The sequence below is a fragment of the Dasypus novemcinctus genome, chromosome X, assembly GCF_030445035.2.
Source record: "Dasypus novemcinctus isolate mDasNov1 chromosome X, mDasNov1.1.hap2, whole genome shotgun sequence".
Lineage (NCBI taxonomy): Eukaryota > Metazoa > Chordata > Mammalia > Cingulata > Dasypodidae > Dasypus > Dasypus novemcinctus.
The window spans coordinates 128,296,703-128,311,785 of NC_080704.1; the positions used below are offsets into that span (position 1 = coordinate 128,296,703).

At 38.1% G+C, this 15,083-nt stretch overlaps 1 protein-coding gene across 4 annotated transcripts in view; it reads left to right on the plus strand.

Moving 5' to 3' along the window:
- Positions 1-14,878, plus strand: part of DOCK11 (dedicator of cytokinesis 11) — a 207,467-nt gene extending 192,589 nt beyond the window's left edge. For 2 of the 4 annotated variants that reach the window (XM_058291219.2, XM_058291218.1), the window contains 7 exons: positions 2,667-2,780; positions 3,327-3,473; positions 6,591-6,801; positions 7,169-7,359; positions 7,870-7,970; positions 9,408-9,546; positions 14,414-14,878. In XM_058291219.2, the coding sequence (XP_058147202.1) occupies positions 2,667-2,780; positions 3,327-3,473; positions 6,591-6,801; positions 7,169-7,359; positions 7,870-7,970; positions 9,408-9,546; positions 14,414-14,536 (1,026 nt within the window). In that variant the 3' untranslated portion in view covers positions 14,537-14,878. Of the gene's footprint in view, positions 1-2,666; positions 2,781-3,326; positions 3,474-6,590; positions 6,802-7,168; positions 7,360-7,869; positions 7,971-9,407; positions 9,547-14,397 lie in introns of all 4 variants that reach the window. The other 2 variants (XM_058291220.1, XM_058291221.1) reach the window with 1 other exon arrangement.
- Positions 14,879-15,083: the final 205 nt, after the last annotated feature.

Here is a 15,083-nt window from a genome sequence, read left to right on the forward strand (position 1 = left end):
TTTATATAAATTTAATGAATAATATTAAGGGTAAAATATATAAAATGTAAATTGAGATTAAGATTAAACCAGTAATTCTCAAAACGTTTTCATCCAGCAAGCCCTCTTCTTCCCCCATGTAAAAAAATCATTGTTGTCTTCACTGAACCTTCAGTTTAAAAAACTGTTCTGGGAAGTGGACTTGGCCCAGTGGTTGGGGCATCCGTCTACCACATGGGAGGTCCGCATTTCAAACCTCGGGCCTCTTTGACCCATGTGGGGCTGGCCCATGTGCGGCGCTGATGCGCACAGGGAGTGCTGTGCCACACGGGTGTCCCCTGCGTGGGGGAGCCCCATGCGCGGGGAAAGCCACCCAGTGCAAAAGAAAGTTCAACCTGCCCAGGAATGGCGCCACACACATGGAAAGCTGACGCAGCAAGATGACGCAACAAAAAGAAACACAGATTCCCGTGCCACTGACAACAACAGAAGCAGACAAAGAACATGCAGCAAAATGGATACAGAGAACAGACAACTGGGGGAGGAGGGGAAGGGGAGAGAAATAAATAAAAATCTTAAAAAAAAAACCCAAAACTGTTCAGAGGAGCAGATGTGGCTCAAGCCGTTGAGGACCTGCTTCCCATATGGGAAGTCCTGGGTTTAGTTTCCAGTGCCTCCTAAAAACATAACAAGCAGGAAAGCAGACGTGGTTCAACTGATAGAGCATCCGCCTACCATATGGAGGGTTCAGGGTTCGATACCCAGGACCTCCTGACTCATGTGGTGAGCTGGCCCACACATAGTGCTGCCGTGTGCAAGGAGTGCCGTGCCACGCAGGGGCACCCCTGCATAGGGGTGCCCCATGCACAAGGAATGTGCCCCACGTGAAAAAAGTGCAGCCTGTCCAAGAGTGGCACCACACACACAGAGCACTGATGCAGCAAGATGACACAACAAAAAGGAAACACAGTTTCCCAGTGCCGACTGACAATAAATCAAATAAATCTTGAAAAAAAAAAAAGGTAAAAACACAATAAGCAAACAAATGTAAAAACTCAACTCAGGGGAGATGTGGCTCAGTGGTTGAGTGCCGACTTTCCACATATGAAGCCCCAGGTTTAATCCCCAGGCCCAGTACCTAAAAAAAACCCAAAACTGTTGAATTTTCATGTTTTCCAGAGAAAAGGCAAAGACATGATTCTGTTCTTTACATTTCAGTGGGGACTAAAGGTACTGGCATATGACAATGGGAGAGGTAATGAGATGCCCTATTTTGAGGACTTTTTTCTATGTTGGCCTGTCAGATAAAACTGTTGGTAAAGGGCAGTTAATAGAAATAGTATAATGAGCATCTGTTGCCACCAGCACTGAACAGAATTTTATATATTCAAGACTTGGGGTCCATATCATAATTGCTATACCCTACTCTGCTGGGAAGGGTGATTTAGGATTCAAAGAATTTTTTTTAAAAGGCGAAAGCGATTTTTCCTTATATAAAACAGGTAGTCTTTCTTTGTTGTAGAAGTTTCTATGAGTGAAAAATACGTGTACTTAATACGATTTGGGTAGAGTTCTAATCTTTGCTCCAAACTGTCTCTGATCAAACTCACATTTTCTTCCTAGGTTCTGGGTCTTCCTCTCTTTGCCATACTTTTGGTGTATATGGGATGGGACATACTGGGAAAATCATAGTGGAGTTCAAGTGATTATGCTAAATTGAGAGTTAATAATTAAATCTAGGTTATACAGATGGCAAAGAATGGCCTATAAGACGACAAGAACGGCTATTACCTCTTGTTTCAAAGAATTACATATGAACTTTTATAAGTGTTTTAAAATAAAGGGCCCATTTTCTGCCTTTATTGACAATCAGGCTATTAGAAACCAGGAAGTGTTTTGTTACTTAGTCAATAATAGTGAGGAAAGAAAGGGAAACTACTTCTATGTCCTGTAGGGATATAAGGATCTAGGTAGGTACCCCAGCATTCTGCTTGAGATGAAGTAATTGTTTCTAGGATCCAATGTATAATTTTTCTGTGTATCTCTATGGGTTGGGGCTAAGGAGTGTCAAGATAAAGGTAAGGAAATTTTCCCTTGAAATTGAGCTTCACTGCAGGAGGTAATATGGAAGGGATTTTAGAGAAAGAACTTTTGCTTCTGTATTCCCTTTTTTCTGGGTGTGCAGAAGAGTATATTCTTTTGACATGTCTGTGAACTTGTATAAAAGCAGTCCTCACTGTGGCTTACGCTATTGCTTATTTTTTTAATCTGTGTTTTATTTTCACCTTCAAAAGATTTTGCACAGGTTGTCTATTCTCATCTCTCTCCGCCTAAGGGCTCACACAAAGTTTTGGTTTCTCTTTCAGTTATAATAAATCAAGCTTTTAAAAATAGTAGTCAATAATTCAATATTTTAAAAGCACGATCACCTTGAGATATGAATCAAATGAAGCATTATATTTAGAAATACAGTGTTACCATTTTAAGCTCTACCCTTCGACCTGAAGTAGTTCAGAAATCTTGTCTAATGGTGACAGTGAGGGGGTGGGGGAGGCCATGAGGAATGACCCCACCAAATCCATTGTGCAAAGGAAATACTTGTGCTTTTTTTTCTTGTGCGTTCATCCTGAAGGCATTTAGTAATTAGCCTAAAAGACAAAGCTAATTTATATATTGTCATTTTTCAGAAACTTACTCAAGTATATAGAACTCTTCATGGAGCTTACACAAAAATTCTGGAGGTTATGCACACCAAAAAAAGACTTTTAGGTACTTTCTTCAAAGTTGCCTTTTATGGCCAAGTAAGTATGCTTTAATTCATAAAGTTGTCTTTCTTTTTAAGCATTCACTTTTGAATTCTTGGATTACTATAGCAACAGTTATTGGTTGTAGATTTCTGTCTAGATAGAGTGCCTATCACAGCAGCAGGTAGCCTGTTTTGTAAGTGTAAAGTTCACTTGATTTCCTATATCTAAAACCATTAGGTCAGAGTACAACATACAAGATTTGGATTTTTCTGTTTCATTTTCTATTAAGCTTATTCAAGTATATATTTAATTATGTTATTGGACTTTCAAATACAAAACAGGTAAGTATACAGACAGGGGAATGAAAAAAATCTAGTATGGAAAAATTTAAGCCAGTAATATGTTCATATTTTTGTGAATTTTAGAATTCTTATTTATTTGAAGCTAAAAGAGTAAATAAATGCATGAGGCATTTGGTAATATGCTCTTATTTAAAACCTACTTCAGTTATGTTATTGCTAGTTATTTAGGTATATTTTCTTTAAATTCTGTGTTTGCTCATGCTATTTATAAATTATTATCTCTTTAACTTTACAATAGTCCTTTTTTGAAGAAGAGGATGGAAAGGAGTACATCTATAAAGAGCCAAAGCTTACCGGTCTCTCCGAGATTTCCCTGAGACTTGTTAAACTTTATGGTGAAAAATTTGGTACAGAGAATGTCAAAATAATTCAGGATTCAGACAAGGTAACTATGCCCTGCATTTTGAAGTATTTGTTTGTTTATTCCAAGCACAGTACCTTGCTCCTTTTTCCAGAAATAGAGCCTTTCCATAGTGAAAGAAAGGACGGGTTTTAGAGTCAGAGAGACCAGAATTCAAATCTCCATTCTGCCACTCATGAGTTGTATAATTGTGGGGAAGTTACTTATCCTCTCTGTGCCTGAATTTACTCATTAGTAAAATGGAGATCATAACTCCTAACTTATAGACATGCTGAATGCATTAAATGAATTAATATATGCAAAGTGATAAGTAGAGTTCCTAGTACTTTTCTCAGTTGCATACTTCATGATTAAAATCAGCTTGAGGCGCATTTTATCCTAAGATCTCCTTAGTTCATCAGTATTGATTGTAGTTAAATCTGCAGTGAACTAGGTTTAGAAGAGATGGCTTGGGCCTTGCTCTAAAGATTATTGTCCCACTAGGCCCTGCCAAGGCAGGATGAGAAAGGTTCCAGGAAGATGGGCTTTTCCTAGGAAATGCAAAGTTCTGTGTAGAGAGAATTTGGGGAAAGCACAGTAGGAACACCTGACTCTCCTTCGTTGCCATGGGTGGGCACAGTATGAGATCTGATTTTTAAGGTAGAAAGTTCCTATATGTTTCAGGATTTGTGGGCCACAGCGGTGTTTAGTGAGTAACTGTGATGTTCATGGTGCCATGCAAAACACTCAAAACCTAGTAGGCAGTATTGCCAGAGAGAAAAGCCTGTGGCAATAGTAAAGACATTTCATTGTCTAGCCTGAAAATAATCTCTCCACTTTGTGGACATACAAATGTCTCTCTTAGTTTTATTTTGAATATATGCTTACAACATTCAAATATAGATGTGCTCTGTTTGGGGTCATGGAAAAGTTTTGACAATGAATGATAGAGACAGAGGTGCTATGCTGTGAATGTAATCAACACCACTGAATTGTATGTTTGAAAGTGGGGTAGGGAAGTGGACTTGGCCCAGTGGATAAGGTGTCCGTCTACCACATGGGAGGTCCACGGTTCAAACCCCGGGTCTCCTTGACCCATGTCGAGCTGGCCCACGTGCAGTGCTGATGCGCACAAGGAGTGTTTTGCCATGCAGGGGTGTCCCCCGTGTAGGGGAGCCCCACACGCAAGGAGCGCGCCCCGTAAGGAGAGCTGCCTGGTGTGAAAAGAAGTGCAGCCTGCCCAGGAATGGCGCTGCACACATGGAGCTGACACACGATGACACAACAAAAAGAAGCACAGATTCCCTGTGCCGCTGATAAGGATAGGAGCGGTCACAAAAGAACACACAGCGAATGGACACAGAGAGCAGACAATTGGGGGGGGGAGCGAAGGGGAGAGAAATTTAAAAAATAAAGCTTTAGGAAAAAAGTCATGATAATGCCTGTAATTTAGAACTATAATAACTTAACATTTTTAAGGAATCAGATTACAAAACATTGTTCAGCATGATCCCAATTTTTAAAATATATGCATAGCAAAAAATATTAGAAGGAATTTTCTTCATACATTTCTGGAGTCAATATAGGTTTTTGTAACTTCTTTATAATGAGATTGAAGCAGTCTTTTAGAAAGAGGGCAGACTTAATATCTAAAATATATAAAGATCTCCTACAACTCAATGACAAAAAGATGAATAACCCAAGTAAAAAGTGGGCCAGTGACTTGAATAGTCATTCCTCCAAAGTAGAAAGATAAATGACCAATAAGCACATGAAAGATGCTCAGCCTCATTAACCGTTAGGGAAATGCAAATCAAAACCACAGTGAGATACCACGTAGTATCCTATAGGATAGCTACTTTTAATAAAGAAAAACAGTATCAGCAAAGACATGAAGAAATTGTAACCGTCTTACATTGGTGGTAGAAATGTAAAATGGTGCAGCTACTGTGGCATTTCCTTAAAAAGTTAATTACTATGTGATCCAGCAGTGTCACTTCTAGATAAAAGATGGAAAACAGCTCAAGTGTCCATCAACAGATGAATGGATAAACAAAATGTGATACACTCAGCTAAGATGGAGTTGAAGAAGGACAACCACCACACCATGGAGCCTAGAGTGATTACAACTGAAAGTGGGAGGATTGCATCCAACATCCATGTGGAATCTGAGCCTCCTCTTGACATAGAGGTGCAATGGACACAACCAATCCGATGTCCACATAGAAGAGGTGGCATTGGATTGGGAAAAGTAGACATGGTGGCTGATGGGTATGGGGAAAGGCAGGAAGAGATGAGAGGTGGAGGCGTCTTTGGGACATGGAGCTGCCCTGGATGGTGCTTCAGAGGCAATCACCCGACATTGTAAATCCTCACAGGGCCCACTGGATGGAATGGAGGAGAGTATGGGCCATGATGTGGACCATTGTCTATGAGGTGCAGAGGTGCCCAAAGATGTACTTACCAAATCCAATGGATGTGTCATGATGATGGGAACGAGTGTTGCTGGGGGGGGGGGGGGAGAGGTGGGGTGGGGAGGGGTAGGGTTGAATGGGACCTCACATATATATTTTTAATGTAATATTAATACAAAATCAATAAAAAAAATAGTTAATGTAAAAAAAAAAAAAAAACAAAATGTGATATATATATACAATGGAATATCAGTCAGCCATAAAAAGAAATAAAGTTCTTATATATACTACTACATAGTGGACCCTTTGAGAAAATTGTGCTAAGGAAAATAAGCCGGATACAAAAGGATAAATGTTGTATGTTTCCACTTACATGTAAAATCTATAAGCAAATTCATGAAGACAAAGATAAGTTATGGGAGGATAGTGAGTTATTGTTTAATAGGTACTGAATTTTGTTTGGGATGATGGCAAGTTTTGGTAATGCATGGTGGTGAAGGTAGTACAAATGGTGAATGTAATACCACTCAGTTATACACTTAAACATGGTTAAAATGGGAACTTCTATGTTATATGTATATTACCACAAGAAGTTTTTTAAACAGGGTAAAGACACCCCTTCAGGCCTGTATTCAGTTTGGAGCACGAACACAATGACATTGTTCCTGAGTTGATCTCAAATGAGTTAGTAGCTTACCTATATCCTCTTTTCCTTTCCAATAAATTTTTTTAAAATTCTATTTTGTAGGTACACGCCAAAGAACTTGATCCAAAATATGCTCATATTCAAGTCACTTACGTGAAACCCTACTTTGATGACAAAGAACTCACAGAAAGAAAGACTGAGTTTGAAAGAAATCATAACATCAACAGATTTGTTTTTGAGGCTCCTTATACTTTATCAGGCAAAAAGCAAGGCTGTATAGAAGAACAGTGCAAACGCCGTACAATCTTGACTAGTAAGTAGGACTATGCATGTTAACTATTATTTGACTTGATCCTTCTTGATATACACAAGTAGCAGCTGGCTAGCAGGAAAATGTAACTGAAATTTTAATCATTCTTTGAGCTGCTGTTCAGTCACCAGTTTGCACAAACATGTCCATGTGATAAGTCACAGTTTTCCTATATATAATCATGATTTCTGAGAGGTGTCTCAAAAAGAGAATGTCTCTCTCAATCCTGCAGCAATAAAGTACCCTATGGTACCCTAAGACATCTTCCTGACAAAGCATGGGGAGAATTAAGCACAATGGATTTTTTTCCCTTTCCTTTGGCTGTTTTAACTAATTATTTATATGATAATCACTTCTAACATTTTAATAGCTTCAAACTCATTTCCATACGTGAAGAAGAGGATCCCTATAAACTACGAACAGCAGATTAACTTAAAACCAATTGATGTTGCTACTGATGAAATAAAAGATAAAACTGCAGAACTGCAAAAGCTTTGCTCCTCTGCTGACGTGGACATGATTCAGCTCCAACTTAAATTGCAGGGCTGTGTTTCTGTGCAGGTACGTTGGTGACCAAACACGAAGTAAATGTTTCTTGATGTTTCTCATGCTTACATAAAGGCACAGAACAAGCATTAATTGCAATTGTGTTCTCTACTCTTATTGAATACAAAAACCTGGGATTATTTTTTATTTAATAAATTATGTTTAAATTCATTTTTATGAATTTTGTGTTATGTCAGCCCACGTGGCACAAATTCCTGTGACTATAGCCAAGCCTATATTTACATATCAGAAATAATTAGCTAAGTTATTAGGATATTGTCTTTACTGGTTATTTGGTTTAGATAATGATTTTTCAATAAACTTGTAAGAAAAATAAACATTTTTCTTTTCTTACTGCAAGATATGTATTTTTAATATATTTAATATATTTTCTTACTACATGATGTGGAGTTTTAATATAAAATAAAATGTGTTCTCTTTCCTAAAAAGGAGAAATGTAAAAAAAGTTCTTTTTATATACATTCTGACAACTCTTTCACATGTATTTTTCTCCTTTTTAATTAGGTTAATGCTGGTCCATTAGCTTATGCAAGGACTTTCTTAAATGACAGTCAAGCCAGCAAGTATCCACCTAAGAAAGTAAATGACTTGAAAGATATGTTTAGGTAAGTGCTTTGTAGTTTTCAGAGTAGACCCAATTCCTTTGCTGCATTTTCTTCCTTAAAAAAAAAAAACAAAAAACGATGAAAGTATTCCCCAAATAATACCCCTCCAAAAAACAAAGTTTGAAAACTCTGTTCTTTACAATCTCTAAGTGGCCACCTGTTAATACTTTAAGTAGTGAGGAAATGCATGCTCTCTTGCATGCTGTGGAATATTAACAATGTCCTAATGGCCCAAGAGATTGAATATACCAACTTATTTTATTGTTTTGGATATTTTATGTGACGCAAGCACAAGCCAACATTCGTTAAGTGATTTCCTTCATTGCCCAATTGACCTCATGTTATCTCATTTCATACCATTTAGGGTAGGAATGAAAGTGGAGCTGGGAGGTTGCCTGCTCCTATGTTGTGTTCTTACTTCCAGTTGGATCCTGACAGTCTAGGCCATATAATGTCTTGTCTTCAGTGAGCAGCTCTGTAAGAAAGGGTATGCTGTGGTGGTAGAAGGTGAGCTAGAGAGTTTCATGGTGGAACAAAATGCCTCCATCCTGGAAATGACATATACCCCTTCTAATGAAAGCCATACTCAGACCATGGCCCTACAGAGCTGCACAGAGACTGAGAAATATGGGAAAACAAATGGGCATGTCTGAGTGGTCTTGCGTTAGAAAAAATCTGTTATGAAAGTATTTTATATTCAGAATGGGAGAGAGAGTTAGCTAAAAGAGTCTAAGGAGTAAGATGATCACCTCTGCTCATTGGCCCCCTAATAATTCCATTTAATTTTCCTGTCTGCATATTATCAGCTCTTCCAGGTTACAAAGTAACCCATCACCATTCATGCACCAATGTTTATTCACCCTGACATGTACAAAACTCTGCTAGTTGCCATGACATGGATACAAAACAAATTGGCAGTGAGATACTTTGTCCCCTTAGACCTAGACTCTAATTGTGACATTAAACATAAACAAATAAAATGATGGAAAAATACTTTTTGATGGATCATCAACTTCTCTCTGACCCCACTCTTAAGAACCCAAGGCACATACTTCATACCTATAACACTTAGCAATATACTGGGTACATAGTAAGCCCAAAGTAAATTCTTTTTGAATGAATGACTCATTATCTACAGGTGCAAATTAAAATAGCACAAATTTTAGTTGATATGATACCAAGTAAAGGACTGAGCAAGGAGGCTTCCTAGCATATGTGTTCTGAGCTAGGTTTGAAGGAGATAAGAAACCAAAGGGTGGAGACAGAAAGGAAACAAGGTATTTCAGACTTAAATAAAATGGTGTTAGCAAATGCACAGTGAGAAAGTACAGGGTTCTAGTCTTCTAGGCAAACCATGGTTAAAGTATCAAATTGATTGCTTGTGAGACTTTCTAGTAATAAATTTTAAAAACCTTTATCTTTGATGTTCATCTACAGGAAATTCATACAAGCCTGCAGCATTGCACTTGAACTAAATGAGAGGCTAATTAAAGAAGATCAAATTGAGTACCATGAAGGGCTAAAGTCAAATTTCAGAGACATGGTGAAAGAATTGTCTGAGATTATCCACGAGCAGGCAAGTATTAGGATGGTTGCAAATGGAAACATGATCTAGGGTCCCTAAAGCATTACTTAGTAAATCTATTAGTTTGAAATGCATTGCCTTAAAATTCCTAGGCTGTATTTTAATATTTGCTCATATTACCTCCATTCACTTATATGATAGAATGCAAATCTAATTTGAAACAAGTGTCAGTAATAAACTCTCTTGTTCTTTGTGCCACAATGTCACTAGAAACACTGGACGAGCAAGTTGGAATTATCTACTGGGAACATGGATAAGAGATTCTCAAGAAGGGTCTTTTTTCTTTTTCTTTTCTTTTTTTAAAGATTTATTTATATATTTATTTCTCTCCCCTTCCCCCCCACCCCTACCCCGGTTGTCTGTTCTCTGTGTCCATTTGCTGCGTCTTCTTCTTTGTCCACTTCTGTTGTCAGTGGCACTGGGAATCTGTCTCATTTTGTTGCATCATCTCACTGCATCGGCTCTCCGTGTGTGTGCCACCACTCCTGGGCAGGCTGCACTTTTTTTGTGCTGGCTGGCTCTCCTTATGGGGTGTACTTCTTGAGCATGGGGCTCCCCTATGCGGGGGACACCCCTGCGTGGCATGACACTCCTTGCGCGCATCAGCACTGCGCATGGGCCAGCTCCACGTCAAGGAGGCCCGGGGTTTGAACCGTGGACCTCCCATGTGGTAGACGGACGCCCTAACCACTGGGCCAAGTCCACCGCCTCAAAAAGGGTCTTAAAGAAGTGAAATGATTGGCTCAGTATAGCTAAGTCCCTAAACAAGTATCCCTTTCTTGTCTGTAAGAAATTAGATGCTGTCATTTAGGTGCTATCCTGACTGATTACTAAAATTTGGATGATTGTCTTCATACCCAAAATCTCTGCAAAACTCTATTTTAATAAAACTTCTTAGCACTTTAATCTATAACTGAGTGTTAATGACAATTATAGCTAATTTACCAAACTACAATCTGAAAAGTATGGAAGCAAAGACCTGATCTCTCAGCCAAAGTCTGTCATAATTCAGTACTTAGGACTTTTTTATACCTACTGAGCTTTAGAAAAACCCAAGTTCTCCTGGATTATCCTTACAAACTTCGTTTCTCTGTTGGGGTTCTGAAATTTGTGTTTATAACCACTCTATTTTATTTTATTTATTTTATTCCCCCTCCCCCCCCATTGTGTGCTCTCTGTGTCCATTCGCTGTGTGTTCTTCTGTGTCTGCTTGCATTCTTGTCAGTGACACTGGGAATCTGTGACTCTTTCTGTTGCGTTATTTTCTGCGTCAGCTCTCCATGTGTGCGGCACCACTCCTGGGCAGGCCGCGCTTTCTTTGCACAGGGTAGCTCTCCTTGCAGGGTGCACTCCTTGCGCGTGGGGCTCCCCTACACAGGGGACACCCCTGCATGGCACAGCACTCCTTGAGCACATTAGCCCTACACGTGGGCCTGCTCACCACACGGGTCAGGAGGCCCTGGGTTTGAATCCTGGACCTCCCATACGGTAGGCAGACACTATCAGTTGAGCCAAATCTGCTTCCCATAACCACTCTATTTTAAAATCTTAAAAAGTGTTTGTAAAAGTCACAGCCTCATGGTCCCTCAGTGACCAAGCTTATCATAAAGTTTCATTTCCTTACTGATAAAAGCACCTAATAAGATAAGTTTGCTTTGGAAACATTTCAAACTCTCAAATTTTTAAAAAAAAATTAAAGATTTTAAAAAGAAACAAGGAAAACGATAACCCTTTAGAGAACGTGTTCTTAAAGCTGGTTCTTGAAATAGAAGCCTCATTGGTCCTGGCATCTGCCTTTCAGTGATTGATTGAAGAAGTTCCCCTGTGTGAGACTTACATAAAGGGTGTATTCAGATAGGCCAGCAGTGGTTAGTATCCAAAGAACTGCAGTGTAGTGAGGAGGAGAAGAAGAGGAGGGATGCTACTGAGAAAACAAAGGTAGTTGACTTTGAGTCAAGCTCTTTCTCTCTGAATTTATTTAGTATGCATTTTTTCTTAGCTGTGAGAAATTTAGTTAGGCTGCAGTTGGATTGAGTGATCAGGATTCTAATTTTCCAAAGATTATCATCTTCTCAGAATGGAGAATTCAATCAAGTCAGACTTCATCATCCTTCTGCTTAATGAAACTGTCCTAGTCCCCTTCTTGTCCATTCTCTGGGCTGGGGATCTGGGAATCTTATTGTCTGTCAGGAGTCTGGAATTGGCATTGTATGTCTATCTTTTGTTATCTTTACTCCTACTAGCCCACTTAGAAATGAGTTCAGAAGCTCCAAGTCATCCTTCTGATACTTAATTTCCACAGGACTACTTTTTCCTCCCTCCCAAAGCAGCCAGGTGATGAGGACTAGAAGGGTAGGAAACCATTATACTTCCTTTATTGTCTGTCTCAAGCTCAACCTGTGAGTACAACGGGGTATACTGCTCTTTAACATCACTGTTCCAAGGTATACTTCTATGAAACACACTCTGTAGTTTGCTCTTAGGAACTGTTTGGTTCATGGATTTTTGTTCCTTGTAATGCATGTAAGAATTAGCAAAAACATTTTTTTTCTTTCACAGAATATATAAAACAATGACACACATTGTTCTAAGCTAGTTTGTACTATATTAGTTATTTAATTTGCATGCAGCTTCCTGGCCTAGTCTTGAACTCTAAGTTATTCAAATTGAGAATAAATTATTCACTATACTGTTATTACTATAACAGAGATATTTAGAGCAGGATACCAGGGATTGAAGAGGACCTCGTACATGGGAAGCAGGTGCTCAACCACAGAACTGTATCCTCTCCCCAGTGAGAGTTGGGTTTTTTTGTTTTGTTTTGTTTTCAGGAGGTACCGGAGATCTAACCCAGGACCTTGTACATGGAAAGCAGGCACTCAACCACTTGAGCTACATCCACTTCCCTAGAGCATTGTTTTATAAAGTGTTTTGTTGTGTTTTTTTTTGAACCATGGTTTTTACAGATCTGTTGTCATATTTCCCACCTGTCTATATCTGTTAATTCCCATGAGCCATGGCTATTTTATTTCATTCCAGAGACTGATATTTAGACCCTTGATATCGAAAACTAACGAAGAAAAATCTTGTTTCTGTTGGTTTATATTTAGCAAGCTTTCTGTCATAGTACAACATATTCATGTGTACCTTATTTTGGGCAAATATTTACTTTGTAGTAAATTTTCATAAATCAGTATTTTCCATTAGAGTCTCCAAATAAAGCCTTTTTAAAGTCACATTCAGGGAGACACATGATTTCCCAAAGGAAAATAAGGTATACCTCAAAATAAGAAAAATTGTAAATTACTGAAATACAAAATATTCTATTGGCTTCCATAAGTGATTGCTTGGCAAAAAGATAGGGCCTGGCTATTCATTGGCCCTTTCAAATGTAATCTGTTATAGTATCCCAAAGTCAATAGTCCTTTTTGAAAGTTCTTCAAGCTTTTGAGTTTTTAAAAAAAGACTTATTTATTTCTCCTCACCCCCATGTTTGCATTTGCTGTGTCTGTTTATTGTGTACTTGTCTTCTTTTTAGGAGGCACTAAGAACCAAACCCAGGAACTGTCACGTGGGAGGGAGGGGCCTAATCACTTGAGCCACCTCCACTCCCTGCTTTGTTGTGTCTCTCATTATGTTTTCCTCCTTGTGTCTCTTGTTGCATCATCATCTTGTGCCAGCTCTCCACACCAGCCTGTCACATCAGCTTGCTGTTTTGCTTGTCTTCTTAGGAGGCACTGGAAAATGAACCCGGGACCTCCTGTGTGGTAGGCAGGAGCTCAGTCGCTTGAGCCACATCTGCTTCCCAAGCTTCTGACTTTTTAAAACAGGACTTTTCTCTATTAGTTGCAGATTTCTGAGAGTTGGTGGTAGCCACTGTAGGGGCTGTTTGGTATTATAATTTCTTCACAATGAATACCCTATTTGCTTGTCATGCCTGACAGATGTAGATAATCAGTTAGTCATTTCTGAAACCTCTACTGTGCTTTTGGGTCAGTTTCAGGAGTTATGATTTTTTGTAAGAGGAATTGTCTCTATTATGGATTTCACTTAAACCATATGATTTGTAGCAACATCAATGATATGACTCAGTATAACCACCTTCCTCCAGTTTCCAGGCTTGATACTGGAGTTTCAGAGCTAACTTGAGAACCAAATATTGTAGGGTTGAGGCTTTAGCTCGGACCTTATAATAAAGAGGTTGAATAAAATGTGTATGCTATTTTTCTCTGTCTATTTATTCTGTTGTTTTTTATTGCACTGCAATGGAAAATATTTTCATATTGATAGTAATATGAATGTATATATATATATGGTTATGTACTTAGGGGAATATAAAATTTATATTTTATGTTTATGAAGTTCTTTTCCAAGAAAAATCTTTATCAATTAGCTTACATAATTATAGTGTGTCTTAAAAAATATTCACTTAAGATGTTCTCTTCATTTAATATTATTTCCAAGTCTCCAAGGAAAGGGCATGGGTAACTGCATGTTTGAAAGCCCACATTTGATTTCAAGAAGCATCCAATGTTTAGAGCTCTTGTTAATATCATCTGTTAAAAAAATATTTTAAATGTTGCATTATTTCTTGCTTTTTATTGAATTTTGCATTTTAAAATAATTTGTTTTTATTGACAAGTAACCCGATCTTTTCTGCTTTTTTGATACGCTGCCTTTATAATACAGCTTTGAAGACTTGTCGGTAATGTTATTCTTTGCTCTTTCTGCTTTATATCATTTTAAATAGCCAAATGTCAGTGATAAATTGAAATGTGCCTATAATTTCATATACACATTCTTTTTTGGCAGTTGCTATTTTGCTTCATGATGAACATGCAGATTTCTTTTGTTTTAGATATTTCAAGAAGACACAATGCATTCTCCCTGGATAAGCAACACATTACATGTATTTTGCGCAATTAGTGGTACATCAAGTGACAGAGGTTATGGTTCTCCAAGATACGCTGCTGAAGTATGAGGACATGCAGATGTAAAATGACAAGACTGACCTTTCTCAGGAATATTTAGCGCTGTGTAAATGTTAAAATTTAAAGATTCGAAATACATGGAGTGTTACCTCCTGACACCAAAATTTTCATGCTTTCAAACAGGGTGCTTGCATATTTGTAAATATTTAAGCAACTTGAAAGTGCCTGAAAAATTGCACCACTGTGCTTGGTTTGTACTTTTTTAGGTAAATCTATATGCTGAAAAGTAGAGCTCAGATATGTTAATTCAATTTGCTTAATTACTGCTTAAAATACTGGTACTATGTAAAATTGTATGATGGAACTCAATAAAAGGTGACATTTATTCATAATTAGAATTGAAGGAAATAATACTTTGAACTTAGCATTTTTTTAAAACAAGAAGCGCAATTTGTTGCCATACTAATCCTTGGAGAAAAATATTGATGAGATTTCTATAAAACACAGAAGATAAGTTGAATTCTTGCCTATTATTAGTCAAGACTTCACTAAAGGAACCAAAGGCATTGTTTAACAAGGAAGTTTTTAGAAGGAAGG